The sequence below is a fragment of the Perognathus longimembris genome, chromosome 22, assembly GCF_023159225.1.
Source record: "Perognathus longimembris pacificus isolate PPM17 chromosome 22, ASM2315922v1, whole genome shotgun sequence".
Classification (NCBI taxonomy): Eukaryota; Metazoa; Chordata; class Mammalia; order Rodentia; family Heteromyidae; genus Perognathus; species Perognathus longimembris.
The window spans coordinates 24,401,549-24,425,428 of NC_063182.1; the positions used below are offsets into that span (position 1 = coordinate 24,401,549).

A 23,880-nucleotide genomic window follows, 5' to 3' on the forward strand; every position below is an offset into this window, starting at 1 on the left:
AATTCTATCAGAGTTGTGTTTTGTAAAAGATAAAGGGCAGTTGAAAAATTATGTGTCATGCAATTTTAATTATGCATTATTCATTTTTTCTACAGGCTTATAAAGTGTTTGAGAATTTTAAAGTTCACTTTATAAACCAGTAGAAAAATGTAATCAAGAATACATTATGTATTTTAACCACTTTAAAAGTGGACTTTAGGGCTGGGAATGTGGCCTCTCTGTAGAGTTCTTGCCTAGCATGCATGAAGCCCTGGGTTCCATTCCTCAGCACCACATACACAGAAAAAGCCAGAAGTGACACTGCGAATCAAGTGGTAGAGTGCCAACCTTGGGGGAAAAGAAGCCAGGGATAGTGCTCAGACCCTGAGTTCAAGCCCCAGGACTGGCCAAAAAGGAAGTGGACTCTTACAGACAGGTCAGTTATACTTTTAGATAACAAGCAAATTTTATGGTTTCAGAATTTTTCTCTAAGAATTTTCAAATCATTGACTAAATATTGAAGATGTACTCCCTCAGAGTATTAAGAAGCTAAAACTAAATTACTACTTTTTCCTATTTGCAAATAATCTTGTTTGCAAATTTGTCTCAAGGCAACTGAATGAAACATTCTCACAAATCTCCTTGCAATAAATGGGACAAGAAAGCAATTGTCTGAAACAGCCCTATTTTCTTAGAGAGAATATTCTGTATTAATTGACAAAAGTACCTCTTAGTCCCCAAAACACCAATGTTTAAGGTATTTGGGGGTTTGTCTTTCAGTGTGCAATAAACTTATCCATAAAATCTTTGCCAGGGATAATAACTTCTATTGGTGCTGCCCAACCATTAAAATCTTTTAGCAATCTCATATTTGATTTGCTATAGTTTACAAAAAAAATGTTTTGAACATTTCTAATTTGCAAAGCACATTCCCGAGAAAGTTGTGAATAAAAACAACAACAGGATTTCTTCCCTTAAGCTTAGAAGCTCGTGAGAGAGATAGACATAAATATGGTGTGTTGTTGGTGAATCTTGCCATGTATTTAGTGGTCATGCATCAGCATTTTCTTCTCTTTTGTTTTTTGATTACTAAGAAAACCATTTTGAAGGGGTGGATCGAAGAAGGGTGAACATGTTGAAGGGATGACATTGTATACATAAACTGCTTTGTTAAATGGCAAAAATATTAATACCTATTCTACAAAATTAAGAAAAGTGAGAGAAGGGTAGGGAGGGTTGGGAGAGAATGTTGAAAGGGATGACTGATCAAGTCGTACTGCATTCATAACCTGCTTTGTTGAATGGCAAATGCTTTGTATAAATGCCTAAATACAATATTTTTAAAAGATGCATTGCATTCATAAAAATTATTTTGAAGAAGTATAGTTTGCTTATATTGCCATGGGAAGTACAACATAGCTTGTTTTTGGTCACAGGTTTGCCTTTAGCCCTTACGATGCTTATAATTACAATAAGGTATTATAATAGAATAGCCTTCTGGGTGCAGTGATTGATGAAAAGTCCTGACTAAATAAAAAAAAGACACTTAAAGAAAGTGATAAAAAGATACCTTAATAGTGAATAAGAAAACATATTTAATTTAGTGAATCTAATATGACATATAGTAATTAAGTAGATTCTTATGTTTGACAATCCTTTAAATTCTTTTCAACAGTTGTTCATCAAGTCATCCAATTGCAAATGTCATGTTTGGAAAAGAAACCCTCATCCTCATTTATTTATATATGGGGAAACCTTTGGAAGTGTATTTGCTCGGGGTATGGAACTAATCTAAGGGGAACAAAACAAAGCAGAAAATAACAAAAGTGATTATAGTGTGCTAGGTCTACTTTCCAGTAGAAAATTCTTCTTGAGAGAGAGAAGGTTGTCTCACACATTTTAAAGACTTTCAAAAATGACAGAGAGGATATTTTCCCCATTGTTCAGTGAACACTGATTGAATTAAAGTACTTTAATATTCTTCTCCAGGAAACAACCAACACTCATTCCTTCCTTCCAATGGTAGTATACAGATAATGCCAGATACTAAGTAAAATACATTCATTTTATCTGTTCATTAATAATTTTGTGATAGTATATCTTATTTCAGGATTCATCAAGGCACAGAACAAATCTAAAGAATAAAAGATACAACTACTTGGAATAACAGTCTTATATGATTTAAAAGAAACAAGAAACCATAGCTCATTCCTTGGTGTACTCCCTGTTTTATTTCCTACCAAGAGGATTGATGTCAGAAATACTTTCTATTGTTGTGTTAAGACCAAAGAGCTGCTGGCAAAACTTTCCTCCAAACTTGAGTACTCATAGACAGAATCTCCAGTTTGGAAAACCAAATTCAATGTTGCTCTTGTCAGACAGATTAGAAATAAGTACAAAAGCACACACAAGTAAGAAAGTAGAGACTTACTGTATCACGTTGCCTGTTATCTTTCCCTGATATGATCAAGAAGTAGTTCCATGTCAATAGTAACAACAAAACCAATGGTATCATGTAGAGCTCAAAGTTCCAGACAACAAAGAGAAAGAGCTGGAGGAGAGAGAAAAGAGAAAGAGATGAGTCAATTCTGAATTTCATTAGACAGGAACTTTCATTCATACCCTACTTCAAAACCCACAAAACTAAATGCTTCAAATCTGGAAGATTTATCTTGAAAACGAATCCTTGAGAACTTAAGTATTTTTCTAAAAGCACAACGGACCCCTGGAAACTTTTTGACTTTGTTTAATCTCTATAAAGGAAGCAAACCCTGCTATCATTACATTGTCAAAAAGGTAGTTTTAATTTTTCTCCTCCAGTGCAATTATTGTTAGGTTAGATAATTTTTTTTAAAGCAACAAAATGTGCTTCCTTTGCATTGTCTGAATAGTCTGGTCTATTTGCCTTAATGAAAAAGAGTAAACCACTATTTTACATCAAGGACTTTCTCCTTCAATCTCTCTTGGATAACACAATGAAACATACTGTCATAGGCAGACAAAAATGCTCAGTCTACAGCAGAGAGCCCAACGATTTCACATTATGAAGACAAAAAGATAAAACAACTCAGCCACCAACAAGTATAAAAAAGTCTATTTTATATCAAGTATTACATAGAAATCAAGCAACTATAAAACACAAAGCATAATTTTGTCAATGAAAAAATTTAAATGCCTATTTGTATTAATTTTGAGCATCATTTATTCCACTAAGTATATAAACTATTTGTATGGTAAAATACAAATGACAGTCTGGGAGCACAGGGTGGCAGATGGAACCATTCTAAAAGCATTTATACTGTAAACCAATAGAACTTAAGATGTAAAATGTACCCCCCCACACCAGGCTTAATACTGGGCCTGTGGCTTCTGCTATCCAATTAAGATAATATTAAGTCAAGTGGATTAGAAGATCTGGATTCTCCACGTGACTCTAATAGTCACCTTCTACAATATCCTATCTTTAATTGCTTCCTCTATAAGATGGAAACAACGGAAGTATCACTCCATAGTTTTGGTAACTAAATAGTTAAATGTAGTTTCACTATATTGCTATATTATTTCCAGTAGCCAGTAAGGTAGTGAAGAGAATAAAACAAAAAACCCCAAACTGTATTATGATGCCAATGTTATTGCAAGTTAATTATGGACTAGGATCTTCAACTTCTAATATTAAAATCTGGAAAGTCATCAGCCCACTAAGATTTAGATGAACGGTAGCTTAACTGGGAATTTCTGGCAGCAACATAGGAGAACATAAGTATCTTGACAGGTCAGGAGAGTAGGAGCCTAAGGATAAATATGTCAGGCATAGCAATGTTGGAAATCTACCATCTTAGGAAACCTCAGTCACGCCCAAAGTCTACTCAAGTAGCAGAGATAATTACACTGTGGAGAGTCAGAGAGACCCTTTGACTAAGGGACACAAGAATGGGCTTTAGGAAGTCTCCTGGCCTCAGTGTTTTCCTAGATAGACTAAGGTCTACAAACTTGATCACCTTTAACATCCCTACTCTATGAAAATGGCTTCATGACATTACCATTCATGACCATTTGATTTTTGAACATGAAAATTTGAGAAATGGGAATTTTACTGTGTTTTCTGATACTCACCATTCTAAATGGATACCGAAGAGAATAAATAATGGTTTACTAAACCAAGAAATGAATTTTGAACAGAAATACAAAGAAACAACTGATTCAAGTTCCTGAAAAAAAGTTCTAATTATTGCAATATGTAAAAAAGCAAATACTTTCCTTAATTTTGAATTTTATATAACAATTACATAAATTACTGATGATTATATCATTAACATATATTTTAATAAGGATACGTATTCAGAACTGGAAGAAAATGAGGGAGCAGGTGACACTGTTCAAAAGCAAATATACTCATTACCTGACTTAGGTAACTGTAAATCCTCTGTACATCACCTTTACAATAAAAAATGAAAAATAAAAACATACTTTTTCAGAAAATGAATTAAGGTAAATTTGGTAACATCAAAACATATAGGAATGAGTCCATATAAATTCTTTACACATTTATTTGTAATGAATTTATTTTAATCAATGACTAAAATGCAAGCTCAAGTATAAAGACTTCTTTCTTGTTTTATATCTAGAGCTTAGAACAGTAGTTGGGGGTATATTAAGTAATCAATAAATTTACTGTCCAGTGGAATAAATATTGGATTCCCAAATCATTAGATAGAAGTCTACTCATTATTTATATTAGAGCCACTCAAGAAAAATAAAAAGAAAGGAAAAGAAAAAGGGAAATACCTGACTTCAGGAAACTGTATGTGGAATTATGATCTGAGATGCAGTGAGAGAATTTCTCCTAACAAATAAGTCTTCTTTATGCACTGCTTTCAGATTAGATTCTCTTTTTATCTTGGCCATATAGTCATGAATTGTTTTATGCATTATGGTCTGATCCTTTTGGTCTTCTCATATACTTGCATTTACTTGGTGTATGTGTGTGTGTGTGTGTGTGTGTGTGTGTGTGTGTGTGTGTACGCACGCATGCTTGTCACTGTCCCCAAGCTTCTTTTATTCAAGGATAGCACTCTACTATTTGAGCCACAGTTTTACTTTTGCTTCTGACTTTTTTTTTATAAGTTAGTGGTGATAGGAGTCCCACAGACTTTCCTGCCTAGGCTGCTTCAAATCCCAACTATAGGATCTCAGTCATTTGAATAGCTAGGATTACAGGTGTGAGCCTCCCAACGTCCAGCCATTTTCTTGTGTTCTGGTCTGATAGGAAGGACTCAGATGATCCCACTGCTAAAGATGACGAAGTGTAATAATCTTTAACTTATTGAAAAGATATAGTCTCCCTGTGATGTCAACTAATTGGTGTTAGAATCTTGGTGCTACCCAAAATAAACTTATTATGCCCTTGCCTTGCTGTTTGTTATAGCCCTGGTACCACATAGAAAACACTTTCTAGCTAATAAGCCTCTAAGTAAACAAGGCATTATCATATCTCTTTGACATTACTAGTTGCTTCAAGCAGCAGATTTCTGGGAATTTGGCCATCTTCTCACTATATCCAAATCAACATCCCAAAGGCTCTTTCACAATATAGGACTCAGAACCAACACAACATTTCTCATGTATACCTGTGTCTTCATATACACCATCTACATGGTCCCCAGAAAATATTTCAGTAAAAACACAGGAAAGATAGCCAATGGAAGAAATCACATCAACTTTGGGGGGAATTTAACAATGGGAAAACAATCTCCTATTACTTGTATAATTGAACTCCCACAGTTGAAAGTACCAAAGAAGGAAGAAAAAGGAAGCTGAAGGAAGGAAAAAAGGAAAAGGAAGAGCAAGGAAGGATCAACAGAGCTTTGAGTAAGTTCTATTGAATAAAATAAGCTCTATTACTTACAGAATTTATGTTCATATATTTTAACACTCAAAAATAACAAAAAACTTTAAAAGAAAGATCACAAACATACATTTTTAACAGTGCTGTGCACTAGGAGATGCTCGAAATTAGGACACAATGTTTGCTGGATTCAGATTGCTCAGAATTACTTTTGAAAAAAAAGTAATCATTCATTATGTAATTCATTAAAGTAGTTATTCATTATAGTGATGACTGTGAGTTTTGTTAGCTGGGGAGTGGGAGCTGCAAAGCTTAAACTATCTACAACGATGCCTTCGTCGTCTCTGGGATCCACCTGCACTAAGGTCTGGGAGAAAACAGGGAGACATAATGGCATGCAATGTTTTCAACATTGCATCAGGTGATAAGGGCTTTCACAAAGTTATACCGTACTTCATTCCATTCAACTCCATCAGTCTCTCATCCTTTCTGTATTCATGGGACATTAGTGAAATGATAGGAAGCACATAAAACTTGTGTCATTAGAAGAGGATACTGAGGGTTGTATGCATTATCCTGAAGCTCTCTTTCAACTGGCTTTCGTCTGTCAACCATGGCTAGTGGATCTCTTAAGAAACTGTTGTCGACAAGTATAGTGGGAAAAGCATAGGTGTTCACGTCAGTCTCCCCAGCCACTTGCTATGTGGCCTTGGGCAAGTGACTGGATTTCTTCGTTTTATCCTCTGCTAGAGTAAGAACAATACTACTTGTGGACTGAGATGAAATGAATCAAATGCTTGTCACTATAAGGTGCTCAGCAGGCAGGAATATGTTGGCTTAATTTACATACCATTTTTGACCCTTCTTGCAGCTTGGTGTCTTTTCTACACTACCCCCAAATCTGTGAGTTAATGACTGTTTCTAGAGTAAGAGCGATGTGGAGCCATGAGAAGAAGATCAGGAAAGGATGGGTGAAAGACGGGTCATTTTCAGTGCTTTTATATTTCATTTGGGGCATTCATGTCTCCCTGTATCATGGCATCTGAGAGACCCTCCCACATTGACACTGGGGTTAGATATATTACTTCTTTTAGTCAAGAGCAGAGTAGCAAATATGATAAACACAGATGTTTGAAAATCTTATGACACAGTCACCTCCACCTCAATGATAACTCAGAGAGGATCCAGAAGCCAAGCCACCCACCTGAAGAGAAGCATATGGGATCCCACGGAAGAAATGCCCCGTTCAACTTGCTCCAGATGGCTGACCAACAAAATCATGTTAGTTGTTTTAAGATATTAATTCTGGAGCAGTTTGTTATAAAGCAAAAGCTAACTGTATCATTTTCTGTCCAAGATGATAATGTGCTATGGAAAGATATGGATTTGATCATCATAGAACCTAAGCACGCTGGTTATTAGGTTATTTTAGTTTTTTAAAAAAATAACGCTTATATTGTATTTTTAATACTGGCCTACTTTATAGATGGCTATGGGGAGAAACCTAAAACAAAATATTATGGCCAACATGTATTATGAGAAAAAAATTATGGGGAAATGGCTCAAATGACAGAAAACTTGCGTAGTAAGTCCGATTCTCTCAGTTCAAATCCTAATACTACAAAACAAAACAAAACCTAGTGGTGGAAATGTACTTTGTGGAGACCATCTCATTCTTCATTTTTCTTTCTCAAAGGGCTATCACAAGTTTGCTATTCATTTAATGCATGTAAAAGTGATTTATCACAAAGTATTATGTAAGCATATTGTCAATATAATATTTACTTATTAATTTTTTTTCTAAAAAATTGTGAAGACGTCATAAACGAATGCTCTAAAGTAAGCCACTATGATAACTGGATATTAACCGTTACAGAAGGCAGGCTACGCTCTTCAGTGGCATCTGGATTGCTGAAAACAGAGGTGCTTACTTGAAAGGTGAAAGTTATGTTAAACAGGGGGTTGCAGTAAATGGAAACAGGCAAAATTTACAGAAAATCATTATTACTACTAAGTGGCATGAGCATACACTGCAGATTTTGAGAATGCTAAATAAAAACAGTAGATTTTAAATGTTAACAATTATTAACAATCTCATGCCCCTACTTACAAAAGAAAAGCTTGCTTTGAAATAGCAAATTTGTGAATATAAATTTCTGTCCATAGCCTTTATATTTGTAAATCCAAATACAGTTAATCTAAATCACTATTGTCTTGTCCATAATATGAGTACCAACATCACAAATGTGTAGTACTTAAGTATCTATTGGGGTCAGATATTAAAATAATTTAAAATTTTAATAATAAATACTCTGAATTTTTTAAATGATTAACTTACTTAAAAGTAATACAATTTCTTCTAACGAGTATTTTATGTCATTGTATAGACTAAATAGGGAAAAAGTCTCAAGAGAGACTGCGGAAGATGGATTAGAATACTTCATTTAAAAATTTTAATCTAAGATTTTATTGTTATTATTAAGGAGTTGTAAAAGGGGGTTACAATTTCATACGTGAGGTCATGAGTAGAATATTTCTTGGACACTGTCACCCCAAGATGACTTCAGTTTTGCAAATGAGGAAACAAAGGCACAGGAGCTTGAGATTTGTCAAAAGCTGCCTGCTACTGCATAGCAGAATCTTCTGATAGGCAACCCAGTGCTTTCGGAACAAAAGTCCACTGCCTCTGGGATGAAAAATTCATAGTGCCTTTTGGTGCTTTGAAGGTATCAATTATTTAGAAAATGATATTAGATGTTCGGTATCTGTATTTGGATTGTATTGTAAATTTTCTATGTCTCTATTTCGTCTATTATTTCCTTTGCTGTGAGATGCCTACGTTTGCACTAACATAATGGAAGAGAAAGATACTTTTTAGGTGCTGTGATAAAGGTTTAGAATGGCAAAGAGGTCAAACACTAATGGTGGGAGTGAGGTTTGTGGAGTCCATGTCATTCTTCCTTTCTCTTACTGGGTTGTATGGTTCGAATAATCAAAAGTTGGCTATTCACAAGGTCTCTATTAAGGAGAGTTTTGTTCTGTCCAAAATGTTTAGAAGAGGTTAGCCAGGAGATGTAATGGCCATGAGCCAATTACATTTTTCTGGACAAGAAGTACTCTAGTTTTTCAAATGAATTTTAAACAAACAAAACTCTTTGTCTTACTCAGAACCGAAGTGAAGGCGATATAAGACTTTCATTCATCTTAAATAAGGCAAATTAACTAAAAGTCCAGTGAGTGCTTTAAAATATTAAGATTTTATAGCAATGCCGTTTCTTCGGAAATACAAGATATACATGATTTTTATTTCTTTGAGCTTAGGGGGTTTAAAGGCCCAGACAAGACCCCGTCATTCTCATCAAGCCATGAAGTGCGGCGCTCATTGAAGCGCTCTGGAAGATGCCTGCGTTCAGTGATCATCCGGGGCGCACGTGACACCATCCCAGGGGGAGCCCACTTCAAAAAAATCATTTAAGTTGGGATATTGAATATCCTATTCTTTTGCAAACTACAGTATATTTTAAAAAGAAATCTCATCCAAAATGATTAACACTTCCTACTGTTCAGGAAAAAAAGCCTGCCCTTTCAGACTAACAGCTGTGGATCATTAGCTCTCCAGTGATGAGATGTGTTTGATGAGTATTTTTCTTTCTAATTAAGAGATGAGATTCTCTATTTGACTGTCTCTTCAGAAAGAAGTGAAGAAAAAATTTGCTGCCTACATGGAAAGGCCATCTCCTACAAAACAATTAATTATTTCAGGGTCCTTTTAGAAAATCTTTTGCCTCCCTAATTTCAATTCATTTTTTAAAAAAATTTCTTGAACTTAACACACGGTTACACTCAGGCCTTCATAGTATTAACCCATTTTTCACCCAGTCTTCACCCCCTAGCGTTTCTCTGTTTGTTTCATCCTTCAATAATATCTAGTTCAGGCAAAACGGAGGAAGGAAATGTGTCAAAGGGGCATGTATGCTTACAAGAATTAACCCCAAATGACTTTTTTTGGTCTAAAAAGAACATTTTGTATGAGACTTTCCCCTGACATAAGAGAAGTTTCAATTTAGAAAGATAAATACAGAGGGTGTATATTTTTAAGGCAACGATGTAAAATGAAAAAGACCTTCAAGGTCCTTAGCAATATATAAAAAGTAGCTATGGTAATGGATACTAAAAAGGAAATGATTTCGCCTCTCCCAATAAGACTAGCTCAAACAAGAAAACTAGGGAATGAACATGGAGTGAGACCTAAAACATTTGGGTTTTCTTTTTAATAAGAGTAGGAAAGGAGATAAAACTTTTGGCAAAAATGTGATTGAAGAAATCCAGTGGGGAAAATAATCCAATGGAGGCAATGTATGAACCCATCAGTTGCCTTCTTTGATCCTTCTTGGCACTGGAACTAAAAATGGGTGGGAGGGAGACAGAAAGAGGGGAAGGGAAGGAGGGAAGGCAGGAGGGAGGGAAAAAAGGAGGGTTCCTTTTCATGAGGTGCTTTGCTGCCACTTCTTACCCCAGGGCACATTTGGAAACAAGTAGAGACTTTTGAGCAACCACAGTGATTAGGGTGGAAAAAAGATAGCCACTATACCAGCATTTAGATGGTGCGTCCCAGTCTGTATCATTATGAAAATGGTAGTTTTTTCATTTCTTTATTGTCAGATTGATATACAGAGGGGTTATACAGTCTTAACCTGTGAGAAACTTTCCTGCCCAAAATGTTAACAGCACTCCCTGTTGAGAAATACTGCTAGTTTTCCAGAAATACAATAGAACAGTTATTATAATTATTATGATAACTAATTTAGAGATGAAACCTCTGTATATATACATAAGACTAGCTATATTCCAAGAGGATAGCTTGATTTAGGGATTGAGAAGAGATCAGTAGCAGAGAAAAACATTGCACACACCCATAAGCATTTGCACTAGATGATCTCTCTACCTATATTTAATTCTTCTTCCAACCATGCCTAAGGAAAAACTGGAGGTGAAATCCTGCGCTCCTTCTCCTTAAAGACACGTCTCCACTACATCATCCAAGTCTTCAAAACCGAACCTGCTGGGAAGTGGGGGTGAGTTTTTGCCTTAATTGAAGTAGCCAGATAGTACCACCACCTGTGTTGAGGATTTTCTTTATCCTAGTTGGTTCCACTGAAGCTTCTTTCACTGTCTCCATGCATCAAGGGATAGAGAATAGGCCGAGTTAACGTGATGTATTGCTTTTGGAAGATAGGGTTTTTTTTGTTGTTGTTGTTTTGTATTTGTTTGTGACAATTCTCTAACTTGAAGAGTAGCAGGGATTTGGTGATTTCTCTGGGCCCACAGAATCTCCCCACTTGGTTTTGCTGTTCCCTGTAGTCACGCTACATGGCTCAGAAGAAAACCTTGGTGTGTTCAAAAGAGGCCCATGTCGAGAAATCCCTTTCTCTTCACCATTAGAATGAAAACGGCTCCTTTTTTGACTGCTTTCGACTAGATATCAAGGTAAATAGAGGTTTTTTTTGTGTCTTGATGTAGTAAAGACTTTTTTTTTGAAAAGCATAGCTTGACTCTGTCTATGAAAGCAGCAACTGTGACAACAAGATAGGACTCATTTGAAGACATGCTTCCTACAAGTCTATGGAAATACCTACTGAGGGAGCTCCACGATAAAACAAACCAAAGCAATCTCAGTGATAACACACACTATATCCATAGAACCTGCCAGTCCAAAGATCTGGAAAGTTATTTATTTATTTATATTTCTTTTCAGCCTACAAGTTGTTCTGGTATCTTGTACTATTTTTATCAAAGTCAGAGATGAAAGGGTCTCCTTCTGCTATGAGAACAACTGAAAACTTCAAAATGTAAAGCCAGCATATGTCCAACGTGAGCATCACATCAACTATACATGAGTAACTGATAGGTTTGTGCAATTAATGTTAGTCAAAGTTAGGATATCAAATAAAAGTGACAAATGCTTATAGAGAGTTCCTAGGGGGTCTCTTTCATTAGAAATTAGCCCTTTAACTCCTGGTTTGTAATGTTTGCTGTGGGTATCAAAGAGTGCTGGTGTTTTATTGTTTTGGTTTGGATTTTTGCCAGTCCTGGGGCTTGAACTCAGGGCCTGAGCACTGTCCCTGGCTTCTTTTTGCTCAAGGCTAGCACTCTACCACTTGAGCCACAGCGCCACTCCGGCTTTTTTCTATATATGTGGTGCTGAGGAAACGAACCCAAGGCTTCATGTATACGAGGCAAGTACTTTACCACTAGGCCATATTCCCAGCCCCTGGTGTTTTAATTTCAATAGTTTTACTATTAACAGAAATTTGGGTTAGTCAAAACCAGGCTGCATGCAAAATTAGTCTCCTGAATCCAGATCAACACATGTGTGTTGTTTTTCATGATCGCATGTGGGCATCTAGTGGGGAAATAATATGCTTGGCCCATGAAAAGAGGGTTCATATGAAGGATCAGTCTAAAACTTAAAATAAATTGAGAACTAGAACTTTTTTTATTTCTTAGCTAGAAATAGTAAAAGCATGAAATGTGCTTTTTATATTCTAGTGAGGTAGTCAGGGGTCCTTCCAGAAACAGCTGGACCCTGGAGAAAATGGAGTCTTACAGAATGATAAGCTTCAATGAGTTTTATCACCTTAACTGATTCTTAAGTATTTCTATGTTGTAGTTCCTCAATAATTTTTAGTGATTGTTAATTGTCCCTTTATGCTCCAGTGCCAATGAAAAAGTCATTGTCTTTTTTCATGATATTCAAGTCATTATGCAATGTTCTGACATTCCTTCTTGCCTTCCAAATTCTTAAGCTACTAGTAAACACAATGAGTCTATTAAATGTAATTGTTTGTTTAGGGATCTTTTCATTTAAATTACTATTTCTATCTATTTTCTAGGATAGTTGAAGTGCTATAAGGATGTACCAAGTAGTCTTTTCAACATTTAAAGTAATAAATCTGTTACTGTCACTGTTTTTGAAATAGGTTCTCGGTCAATTTGCTTCCTTGTGTATGTACATAGGTATACAGAAATTTTACGCCGATGTTTGTGGATGTACAAATGTTAGAATTTTCCTAAGTTTCAAATTTGGCTTTAAACCTATATCCATCATGAACAGGTACAATATTTAGGGCAACAGCTGGCACTTCAGTTGCTCATGGAGGGGAACTCCCTCTGTTCTGTATTCTGTGCCAGAAAATAGGATACTCAGCCATCTAGCAAGCCAAACACATGTTAGTGAAGTCTGTGATACAAGTTACTTAAAAAATTAGACCTGCAGACTTTGTAGTCTCCATTCTAACTCGCTGAATAAGAATGCCTTTGCTAAAGCATATAATCAGTTTGGGTGATTCCTAATGTGCCAAGGGTACCCTCTGCCCAGTGTGTGGGTGTTTGGCTCCATTCTGAGTCATTTCCACACCAATTATCTCATTCAGATTTATATAACATATCACGAATATCCTTCCTGAACTTATGAGTTCTGGTCTTTCTTTTTAATCCTCCAAGATATAACCTTGTAATTACTGTTGATTAGTCTTTGTCCAGATTTAACATCTTCATTTCAATCTTAAAAGGGAAACCGCCAAACGCAGAGTGTTTTAAAACTTTCGCCCTCATAAATAGATTTAAGACCTAATAATATCATATATTTCAGCTACCCTACCAGCTTCTGAAGCTTCATCTCCCATTCTGTCTTATAATTTTCTAATTTTCTCCTTCACTGGTCTCATTCCCCCAATCCCTCTGTTCTGGAAAAACTTCAAGAGTTATGTTTAGCAGCTCTAGCTATGTCTGAACATTTCTCTTTGCAATTCAAATAATCATCTTAAGCTGATTTTAACAGCCTTCTTTACTCCATTCCATCTTTTACCCTTGCTGTGTAATGTTTACTGATGAATGTCTTTCTCCCATTTCTTAACAGATCTAAGTGGTCTCATTACTGCGCAGGAAGCCTAAAGGTTTGAGCACTAAGTATATATTTCTCCTGGCTATTTTCCACACCTCTAAACATTCTCTTAAATGTAGCAGGGCTTGTGTTTCAATGGTAACAGAATTTATCAGAGAACACTAGTTTAGACAGCAAGCAAGCTGAACTCCAACTGTTCAAACAGCCTGACTTTTACAGTAAAAGGAAAGGCCCACGGCCAAGACCACTGAGATGAGCAGGTATTTTTAGTTCACTTGTAGGCCAGCTCTAATGTAATTCTGAAATGTTTTCTTCAAACCCAACCCAACCCAACTTTTTTCAGGGCTGTCCAAATCTGTTTTCTTTTATAGCAAGTACAAATTCTTGGAGCAAGGGAAGCATGCGTATCGTTTGCAGTGCTGCTGCGTGTCTGTGGTGTTGATACCCGATGGCTCAAATTAGTCCGCAAAACAGATGAGCGCATTGTAATTAGCTCTTGTCAAACTGTTAGAAATACAAAACCCATTTCCACTGTAATAAAAATTATGAAAAAGACAAGTCTCTCATATCATTTTCAGCCAAAATAATTCCTGAAATGTCTTGTAGTTTAGGATTCCAGAGTTCTAAAAGAAGGCCATTTCATTTTCAGAAAATTTCCCTAGACTGACATGGGGGGTGCTAGAATGGATTATCTTTCAAGCATTTTTGTTGTTGTGTTTGATTGCATGTGACAATCTCATTTCTAAAAATGACCCATCGGGAATGGGTATATTTTATTGGGCCACAGGATGCTGATACATGACTGTTAACAAGCATTTTATTCTCCGTTGAGTATTTTTAAAATAAAAATTCTAGACTTTTTCTATTAGTGTATTACTATGATAAATTTCTAGAATAACAGTGCATTTTTCTTTAAACAAGAGGATCTTAAGTAGGTGTCAAGTATGGGTTTAGGTGTCATACTTTAGAGGTCATAGAGGTCAAACTCTTGGTAATTTAATTTGATATCCATTATTAGAAAGGTGACGCAAAGGATGACTTTGCTCATCTTTTTTTTTTTTTTTAATATTCTGTTACTGGGTCTTGGACTCAGGGCCTCCTGTTCTTGCTCATTTGACTATTTTTTTGCTCAAAGTTGGCACACTAACATTTGAATAACAGCTCCACTTCTAGCTTTTTGCTGGTTAACTGGAACTAAAAGTCTCATGGTCTTTCCTGCCTGGGCTGGCTTTGAACTAGGATTCTCAGATCTTAGCCTCCCAGTAACTAGGATCATACATGTGAGCCATCAGGTCCCAGAAACTTTGCTCAGTCTCTTAAATTAGCCACAAGTAGAGTTTTATAGTTCTCTCTAAATTAATATGCTTCTGATGAAAAATAGATTCATAGGTGATTATTCCAAAAAGTAAGCTTTAGACCAGTCCAACGGTAGGGCAGTTTGAGATATGTCCCATTGTGCTTGTTGGAATGAGAAGTATAGAATAAATTAATCTACCTTTAAAAGTAAAAAAAAAGTACTATATACAAAAGTTAACAAATAAACCCATTAGAACAAATAGTGTGCTCTTGTTCAGACGTAATACTGAAAGCATTCTAGGTATGTATATGTATATATAATGTGTGTGTACATATATACATACACGCATTTATGTGTAATTTATGTATTTGGACTTCATGAAAGTTAAAAATGTTCTGCTTCAAAATATAACCTTAAGTAAATAAAAAGGTCTCTTATTCGTTGGGTGAAAGTAATTCCTAATCATATATAAAGAATTTACACTAGATTACAGAAACAGCATTTACCAAGCAAAGTACATAACATGCTTAATAAACACACAGAAAGCTCAGTATCATTAGTCACCAGGGAAACATAAACTAAGCCATAAGGAGACAACCATTTCATCTACACAAAAGAGGCTACAATCAGAACTAAATGTTATTTGTTGAATGGTAACTCATTTGTTTGACTACTTTAAGATAATAAAAACATAATTTAGAAAAACTCCAAAACCAAAAACTAAAATGTTAGTGATGATGTGGAGAAATTGGAACCCTTATGTACTTTTGGTGGAAATGCATCAAAGGAAAACATGCCAATCATTTCTTTAAAAGCTTCGTGTCAACTTTCCACATTAAGCAACAATTCCACTTCTGTTGAGAAATGAAGATATATGCCTACATAGACTTGCACATGATTGTTCACAGAATATTATTCATGATGCCACCAAATGAACACAATAAAAAGTGTGTATCAGCTGGTGAATGGATCATCAAAATGTGCCATAGTCATACAGTGAAATACTATGAAATGATTAAAAAAAGGAGATCCTACTGACACCTTCTATGCCATGGATTCAGAATCATCGTGTTAAGTAAAAGAAGTCAGATACAAAGGACATAATACATGATTCCATCTATATACAATGTAAAAGGCAAATCACTGGAGATAGAAAGCAGATGAGTGGTTGCCATGGTCTAGATATAGAATAGAGTGATCAACAGGCAAGAGGGGTCTTCTCGAAGTGAAATACTTCCAAGCTGGTATGTTACATCATCCCACTGGGGGAACTAGGCTGAGACAATGAATGCTTCTCAATCGCAAATATTTAAAATGCTCTTAGATGACACTATGCTTGTGACACTTCTTCAGGTAATTGCTCCTCATCTGGGTTCAGGAACGTTCCCCCAGGCTACTGAGAAATAGCAAAATCAAACATCACCATCAATCATTGCTAATTCTAACTGGAAACGCCAAGCCATAGAAGCAGGTGATGAAAAGTGTCATTATGGTGCCATCCTTCTAAGGTGAGATGATTATAAAATTTGTTCAGATTCTTGTGAAAGTATGGTTGTTCCTGTTAGTTGTGGGGCTTGAACTCAGGAGCTAAGCCCTTTCCCTGAGCTTTATGACTCAAGGCTAGTGGCTCTACCAATTTGAGTCACAGTGCTACTTTCTATTTTCTGGTGTTTAGTTGGTGATAAGAGTCCCACGGATTTTCCTGACCTGGCTGGCTGTGAGCCTCAGATCTCAGCCTCCTGAGTATCTAGGATTACAGGTGTGAGTCACTGGTGCTCAGCTTGGTTAATTTTTTAATCATGGAATTTTCTCACCCTCTGAATAAATATTTAAAATATTTTGTCAAAAAAAAGAAGTGGGGGCTGGGGATATAGCCTAGTGGCAAGAGTGCCTGCCTCGGATACACGAGGCCCTAGGTTCGATTCCCCAGCACCACATATACAGAAAACGGCCAGAAGCGGCGCTGTGGCTCAAGTGGCAGAGTGCTAGCCTTGAGCGGGAAGAAGCCAGGGACAGTGCTCAGGCCCTGAGTCCAAGGCCCAGGACTGGCCAAAAAAAAAAAAAGAAGTGGCCTAGAATTTGAAGGAAAAAAAAACAATGGGGAAGACTTTTCCTACCAAAGGCCACTGGGATATTTATAATATTATTTTTATGCAAAATTGTCAGTATAAGCAGAGGACCACAACAGCCATGAAGAAGTGCAAGAGATGCAAGGTATCTGCCCATCATGTACCAAATTATTTCCTGAGCCTGCCTGGACATATAGGCGGCATATTCCCCAACTAGGAAGGGAAATCAAAGACACCAAAACAAAAATAAACATTTCAGAAGAGAATGGGGATACAGCAGCAAGGTCATCTACCCTTTCCAGAAAAGATGGCCACTGGATGAATTTGAGGATGCTTTTTTACTCAGTAAGCTTGCAAGGAGCTCTTTTAATTTGGACCTACAGTTAGGTTTTCACTGCATTCCTCCATGATCTCTTATCAGACACATACCCATAGTACCACCTGCCAGAAAATAAAACTCCTCGCCTCCACGTTCATGCACAAAACTACAAGGAATACATGTTAAGGGGATTTGTTTTATTTTTCTGGTCAGTAACAGTCAGCAACTCCTTTTGGCTGGGCGGGTTTGTTTTTTCTCAGTATAGTACATCAAGAAAATAGAAATGAAAACTGCTGAACACAGCAGGATGAGTGAAATAAATCTGAAAACCACTTCCAACTGTTTTTTATGTGAGCACTTCTAACACTCCAAGATAATCCTGTATCTTCCTCTAACTGCTCCAAAACATTTCTTCTTCTTTCTTTCTTTTTTTTTTTCATGAGAAATCTTAATACGTGTGTTTGTAAGTTAACTAAATTATCTCAAGCATGGAAAAGCAGGTGAGCCCTGGCAGCTTTCCCATTGTTTTTACAGACATTCTCACTATCAATTGCTACAATCTAAACTGGCTCTCTACCCTGCTGTCAGCTCCCACAGAGCTCTTCCAGCTCACAGGGAGACAGGTGTTGCTTTGTCCTCTAAGTGCAGGACCCTGGGCAGAATCCAGCTCTGCTTTCAAGGCTTACTGTGGAGGCAACATGGCATTGCTCGGACACGTTTGACCGCTCTTCTGTCCAGAAGTGTTCCTTCTGTTTCTCACTCTAATAAAGACACCAACTCTGTGGCAACTCTGAGTTCAGTGTTTACCAGAGCAATAAGGAGGTATCAATACAGGTCCTCCTTTCTAGCTTTAGGCCAGTCATGGGGAGGGCACTGAGAGGTGTATGGCTTTTGAATTTCAGTTAGAAAGATTCTGGCTCAAGATCCTGTGTTGAGCTTGGTCTCGCTGGCAGTGTGAGCAAAAGTAAATGGATTAGGCATAGTTCATGGCAAAGAGTATACCTGAAAGAAATGGTGAGGATAAAATCTACTAAAATGGGTATAACTAAATACATTTACCAAGTGTGTATCTGGATGTAACATGTTTGTATAGGGGTATAAGATACATGAACAATATTGTATCTGTGTCTACATTACTTTTAGTCTTACCACAGGAAGTGTATATCAATGAATATTAAGCAATTTTTTCATGAGCTACTCTCTCTCAAATTGTGGAATGAAAATATCACTTTAGTTATAATACATACGGTCATTACATACTATTATTAGTGTTGCTTTCCTTACTTTCACAGAAAGAAGTTTTACATGGGAATAGTACAGTACAGTTAATATATTAAAAATAATTCGGTCTGGGAATATGGCCTAGTGGCAAGAGTGCTTGCCTCCTACACATGAAGCTCTCGGTTCAATTCCCCAGCACCACATGTGTGGAGGACGGCCAGCAGGGGCGCTGTGGCTCAGGTGGCAGAGTGCTGGCCTTGAGCGGGAAGAGGCCAGGGATGGTGCTCAGGCCCTGAGTCCAAGGCCCAGGACTGGCCAAAAAAAAAAAAAAAAAAAAAATTCTATTATTTTGAAGCCTAACTAGGAAATTTATATAACCTTAATTTATATAGCCAAATTTATATAACCTTAATTAAACATGTTATTACCATGGAGAAATGACTATAAGTATTTGTATGTCTGGAGAGACCAAAAGGTTTTATTTTATCATACCAATTTGAATTATATTTTTATATTTTAATTCCTATACTGCAGATAGAAAAGTTGAATTTAGGATGAATCAAGCATTTCTAACATTTTATACTGGCCAGAATTAAAAAAATTTCTATTTCATAATCTGAATTTCCAAAAATAAGGTGGAAAAATTGACAGCATTTTAAACAACCCTTGTGGCCTTTCTGCAAGACTGTATGAGAAGATCCTAAATATATATTTTAAGGATTGTTAAGTGTTAAAGACTATTCTTATTTTACATGATTTAAGAGCATCATTTTATTAATCTGCTCTAAGAACTTTTCCCTTCCCTTTTAAAAGCCTGTGCTAAAGCTAAGAGGTGTCAAAGATAAGAAACGTTCTTGATAACGGAGACTGTAAACCTGTAAGAGAGAAATCTTATACCTCACTTATTACCTTTCAAAAAGTATAATGTTGGTCTTTGAGGGGTTTTTGGTTATTGCTTTCCTTGTTTCCTTTGTTAGGTTTGGACCTCAATTCTAGGTAACTTCTAGTTGTAGCAGTCAGAGTTGATCTGCCCCACAGGAAAGTAGCAAAGTTAAAGCAGTGGAGAGGGAGAGCCTCATGCACCCTCAACGATCAGGTGACCAGACCAGTTCGTGATCCATACGTGGGCCTTTCCTTCTTTCATCCAGTTGTTGGGTCAAACATGAAGTTACTGTCCTTATTAGGATCTACTGGCCCATCCACCACCTAGCTCTATGATTGACAGCTCTCATTTTGTTCACTCAACATTCTGACTTTCCTTGGGGAAATTCTCTCACCTTTCCTTGGATGGTTTTGGCAGATTTGGTCCCACCTCTGGCTCCTGCCAAATGGATCTGAAACTCAGACCCAATGGCATCACCTACTTCTGGTTCTAGTAATGGGTTCAGTGACGGGCCTGTCAGAACCAATAAGACTCAGCTATGCGTCTCTGGATGGAATCACTGCACGGACAAAAGAGAACAGTTATTTGCCTGACAGTGTAAACCTGCTTTTTTATTTTCTCCCTGGAGAATGTAAACCTTGAACTGTTAACTGCTACATAAGGAAATCCGGCCTAGGGTCAATGTTAAGAGAGAAGAGAAAGAGCCCAAGAAAGAACAGAAATAGACTCTGATTGAATCACTTGGGCCTCAAGATCTGGACAGGCCTCAACCTATAATTTAGCTTTCCATTTGTACATAACCAAAAGCAAATTTAAAAAATGATCATTAGAAAATTTCAATGTAATTCTTACAGCTTTTGGAAAAAATAGGAAATTCATCAGTCACTCTGGGTCTTCACTGGATTTACGTAGAATCATTGGCAATGGGACCTGAAAGGTTGGATTTTTACTTTCTTTCGTTATTTCTGCTGCTCCACTGATGTAGGGGATCATTATGCCTATCCACCCAAGGGTCTCATTTTTTCCAACATAATCAGCAGGCCAAGTGCAGTACACATAGTGCCCCAGAGGCTTCCTGAAGAACACACTATTGAGTCAGGAGACCAACAGCCAAGATCATTTCCATTCTGGTGGGTATACTAGCATCACTCCCTTCCTCCCTCAGTCTAGGAAGGGAAGAGGTTGCAATCATTAAGGAGGAACTTTTAAATGAAATAAAGTATTCTTTCTTCTCTCTGGCAAATAACTTCCTGGCAAATTAAAACTGTTTCTAATCCCATCGGTGTGCTGGAAAATGTGGTCTTATTTGTTGGTACCTGTTTTGACTAGGACATGTCAGAAAAGTTGAAGGACCAAGATAATGTTTAATTTGGAAGAGAGCACCTAAAATCCTCTAACTTCACTTTTCTCATTGTTTTAGAAGACTGAGGTAAACTATGTAGAAAGAATTGTCTTCCTTATATAGTAAAGCTTCACTGGATTTATGTAGAATCATTGGCAATGGGACCTGAAAATTTGGATTTTGGGGACATACCTTATGAAAGTATTGTAGACGGATCAAGCGAAACTGGTGCTGTTGGAGAGATGAGTACTATCTGAATATAGTCACAAGAAGTTTGTTTGCATGCATGAAAACAGCAATAAAAGTTAGTGAGCCAAGTGAATAAGGTATAGATTGCTAAATCCAAATTAAATGGGTGAGTTTCTTATGCCAGGAGTTTTGTTGTTGTTTTGTTTTCGGCAGTACTAGATTTGTACTCAGGGCCTCATGCTTATGAGGCTAACAGTCTACCACATCAGCCATAGCCTAGACCTTTTTTGCTTTAGTTATTTTTTTTTATCATAGAGTATTTGATTTTTGTCCAGGCCAACCTGGGCTATATTCTCCTATTTATTCTTTCTGCATACCTGGGATGACAAGCATAGCCACAATGCCTAGCTATTGGTTGAGAGGAGGTTCCTACTAACTTTTTGCTTCTGCTGGTCTTAAACTGAGATCTTTGTCTTCTAAGTACCTAGAATTACAAATATGGACCACCATACCATGAGCAGTCTCTTTCCTCATTTCTTGAAAGCAAGACTAGCTATTCTCGTTTCCCCTCTTGTGTTTGTACTCAGCTCCACAAATGCTCTTTATAAAGGTACAGTTGTTTAGGAAGGTCGTAATAAACAACAATGCTCAGGAATGGTTTTCTGCTTTGAGATTTACCTAAGGATGGATTTCACTCCTATAGATGTGTTCATGTATTCTAAATAGGAGTAGACGGTAAGCCCAGTGTGGCCATTCCATACAAAAGATGTGATTGCTTATCCCCTAAATTTTCAAGGCTTTCATATTATTGGACAGTCTAGGCTAGTTTTTCCCATAAGAAGTCAATCTTCTGAAACCAAAATGATACCTAAGGTATTGGCATAGTAGTCTACAACTGACTACTCTCCTTTTGTGAAAGCAGTCACAAATAATATGCTTTTAGATAGTTCATTCTAGCTAATTAAAAATAGACAAGAATTCTTTACACAAAAGTTGCATGAAGTCTTAAAAATTATTACTTTATTGTTATTATAAAGGTGATATGTAGAGGTAATTTACAATTACACAATTCAGGTAAGCATGAGATGTTCTGCATGTAATTAATGATCTCATAGAACCTGTCCCTTTGTGTTATCATGAGTTTTATAGTAAAGTTGTGTTGATGAATAGAAAACCCCATGGAGATGCAAAAAGATATATTCTAGCCTCTCTCACACCACCTTCCATATTCTGATTTTGAACTTGTACCTTAAGGACTTGTCGCTTTTAACCAAGCTGGATAGAGCAAAAGACAGTACAGAAAAAGCATTTCCTAATGCTTTTCCATCATGGTTTTAGTGTCACAAAATAGATGTGCCCTTAAAACACAAATATCTTACTACTTAACGAGTATTAAAAAGTATCTTACGCCTATCCATTCCAAAGCTGAAATAATTAATTTTGGCAAATGCTCTGAAACCTTCAAGTCACTAACCAATCTGAAGAGAATAACTGATGCTTAAAGGTAACTCGTTTGATGGACTCTCAGGAGACCATGCATTTAGTTGGTAGGGTATTAGTACTGGAACTTTGGGGGGGGAGGCAGTCACAGTGCCACACCCTTGCTAGGTAGGCATTCCACCACTGGAGCACAGTTCCAGAGCCCAGTAGAACCTTCCTTATGCCTATTGTAGTGGAAGTTTCATAACATTCTCTTTTAACATTTTGCAGGCTAAAATAATCACAGTCATGCTCTTTGGCATAGAGTTTTGAGGTTTGTGAGAGAATTCTTGGTCTCATTCTCAGTCCATGTCCTTGTGGAGGCGAGGTGGCATTTTACAGACTTATGTTTTGGTTAGGCTTCTCAACTTTTAAAAAAAGTTGTCAACTACATTCCCATCTCAGCTGAGGCTTAAAGCCTGGTCTGTCCCTAATTGGCAACAGAATATTTGCACTCCAAGTACTTGTCAAAAGAGGCAACACTGAATGCTTGCTGCCCAGTGCCCATCAAAAACCAGTTGAGAGAAATTGTATTTATGGAAGGTTGCCTGAAGGACATACGTTCTCTTTTAGATCTTCCCCATTTTATTTTTGGATTTAGCCAAACCATTGGAGAGTAACATACTTATACCCCATGGCTATGTCACCTCAACATAATAGGTATTTGTGGCCATGTATATACACGGGGATAGGTGCTTTTCATACATTAGTAATCATCTTTAAAACGACCATGCACGGTAGGGGTTAATGTCTATGTTTTCCAGATCAGAACACTTCCAAGCACCATCAAATCGCTTGCCCAAGGCCACCCAGCAAGCAAATTGCCTTTTATACAATTCAAACTAAAGTCTGTCTGGCTCCAAATTTCATGCCCTGGGTACAGAGCTAGACTTGCTTTCACTGAGCTGCCTTTTGGTGTTATAGCAGCAGCCTCTACTGAGGGAAGTCAGAAGAAAGACTTCTATGAAGCGGCATTGCATTAAACTTTGGAGACTTTTTGTTCACATTATACAGTGTCAATTTATGGAGGCTCTTAAACGAGAGCTTTTGAGATCTTAGGACTGGAAATAGTTGGGTTTATATTGAGTAGCTAACAGGCTTAATATACAAACATTAAAAAGATTGTGAATCATGTCACCAATAGGGTTTTCCTTCATTTACACTGGGACATCCAGATAACTTCCCTTTGTTTCTTAACTTTTTGTCTATGCTTAAGCTAGTATTTTATAAGTCACATTCATGTGCCACTAGATTATCTTAATCCTCTCACCATCTAACGATCAAAGTGATTACTTACATAGTTAACTCATTATCCCATACATAATTTTATAACCCATTTCCATTATGTTCATAT

General features: G+C 36.8%; 1 protein-coding gene across 11 annotated transcripts in view; it reads right to left on the minus strand.

Annotated features, from left to right (window-relative positions):
- Positions 1–23,880, minus strand: part of Mctp1 (multiple C2 and transmembrane domain containing 1) — a 346,766-nt gene that overhangs the window by 89,546 nt on the left and 233,340 nt on the right. For 8 of the 11 annotated variants that reach the window (XM_048331271.1, XM_048331270.1, XM_048331275.1 and 5 more), the window contains one exon: positions 2,411–2,530. The exons of the other annotated variants lie outside the window; for them this stretch is intronic. In XM_048331271.1, the coding sequence (XP_048187228.1) occupies positions 2,411–2,530 (120 nt within the window). The remainder of the gene's footprint in view (positions 1–2,410; positions 2,531–23,880) is intronic. 11 annotated transcript variants of the gene reach the window in all.